The sequence below is a fragment of the Otolemur garnettii genome, unplaced genomic scaffold, assembly GCF_000181295.1.
Source record: "Otolemur garnettii isolate 467f Iridium unplaced genomic scaffold, OtoGar3 scaffold00081, whole genome shotgun sequence".
NCBI classification, from domain to species: domain Eukaryota; kingdom Metazoa; phylum Chordata; class Mammalia; order Primates; family Galagidae; genus Otolemur; species Otolemur garnettii.
Genome location: NW_003852476.1, coordinates 6,681,155 through 6,682,840, shown reverse-complemented (window position 1 = coordinate 6,682,840; position 1,686 = coordinate 6,681,155). Strand labels below are relative to the sequence as shown.

Sequence of the window (1,686 nt, the reverse complement as noted above, 5' to 3'; positions counted from 1 at the left end):
ATAGGGGACAAATACATATGTCTACATACAAATATCAATGTATACACACACACATATATATTAGACCAACAGCTTTCAAACAAGCCCTAAAGAGTATTTAATTAATTACAGAGGTGGAAAATGAGTTGTGAGCTTAAGTTATCACATACGTCAGCAGTTCTCAACCTTCCTAATGCTGCCATGTATTTTCATTGTTAAAAAGGGTTGCGGGCTCGGCACCTATAGCTCAACCGGCTAAGGCGCCAGCCACGTACACCTGAGGTGGCAGGTTCGAATCCCCAGCCCGGACCCGCCAAACAACAATGATGGCTGCAACCAAAAAAAATAGCCGGGCGTTGTGGCGGGCGCCTGTAGTCCCAGCTACTTGGGAGGCAGAGGCAGGAGACTCGCTTGAGCCCAGGAGTTGGAGGTTGCTGTGAGTTGTAATGCCACGGCACTCTACCCAGGGGGACAGCTTGAGGCTCTGTCTCAAAAAAAAAAAAAAAAAAAAGGGTTGCAACCCACAGGTTGAGAACTGCTGACCTACATCATGGCTATCTGTTTCATATATTTAAAAATAAAGCACACAGACAAAAAGTTTATTGCAGTTAATTACGCAACATACAAAATAGTAAATACACATCATAAACAAATCCATTACCAGACTGTATATACAAAGCAGGAGCTTGTGGCTCAGTGAGTAGGGTACCAGCCCCATGTACCAAGGGTGGAAGGTTCAAACCCGGCCCCAGGCCAGGCCAAACTGCAACAACAACAACAACAACAAAAATGTCAAAGTTATAAAAAACAATAATCTGCAATTAACAATTATTTCTATTATACATGAAATACAAATTTTACCTCCATTTATACATAAGAAAATGTTAAAAATTAAAATTCAGAGTAAATACTTACTCTAACCTTTTATACTATCATTCTGGAACAGTGTTAGGGTATTCACATTTCAAAGAAATAACAGATAGTTTCCCAGAAGAATAATTTTTAATACTGACAGTCTTTGTGTTCAACACACCAGTCACAAATCTTCTGACAGAAAGCTCCAAATTAAAATCTCTACACCAGGCTCTTTGTTCAGCGTTTTCTTTTCCTCTTGGGTACGGTGAACTCTAAAACCATAAAGTTAAGAAGTTAGTTAGGTCTAAAAAAGAAGACAACTTACACTTATATGATGATAAATACAGGGTGTCCATAAAGTTTGTGTGCAGTGTACACCATAAAACTACGTATTTTAAATTGTGCAGAAAACTTTATGGACTCCCTGTACTTAATAGCATCCATTTAAAACTCTACACTAAACCTGACACACAGTTTGAAACTCCCATCTCCATTCAGACAGCACTCTCGCAATCCCACGGGATATCAGCCTGTTGAGACAGTTGACCTCAGTCGTCTTCAATCCCACTTCTAAATTTCTCTGCAGTCGACTCAGATGCGTGTGCCCTCCCCCTAATTAGCACAGATCCAGCACGCCAAATCTGAAAGGTACCTACAGAGAAGTGACTAAACTTCCATTTCATTTCAGTTACATCTGAAAATGAAACCCCAAACCCAAGTAACACATGCCTTTCTGGCTACCACTGCAGATGCCATAAACAGTCTCAAGATGTGTCCATCCAGAAACAGCTATGGACCTAGAGTCACCAATCATTAAGAACAAAGAAAGTAATAGAAAGTACAAAGACATGA

The 1,686-nt window shown here is 40.2% G+C and overlaps 1 protein-coding gene across 1 annotated transcript in view; it reads right to left on the bottom strand.

Annotated features, from left to right (window-relative positions):
* Window positions 1-546: 546 nt before the first annotated feature.
* Window positions 547-1,686, bottom strand: part of SNAPC1 (small nuclear RNA activating complex polypeptide 1) — a 27,162-nt gene continuing 26,022 nt past the window's right edge. Inside the window, exon 10 of the mRNA XM_003794457.3 lies at window positions 547-1,106. Within this exon, the coding sequence (XP_003794505.1) occupies window positions 1,072-1,106 (35 nt within the window). The 3' untranslated portion in view covers window positions 547-1,071. The remainder of the gene's footprint in view (window positions 1,107-1,686) is intronic.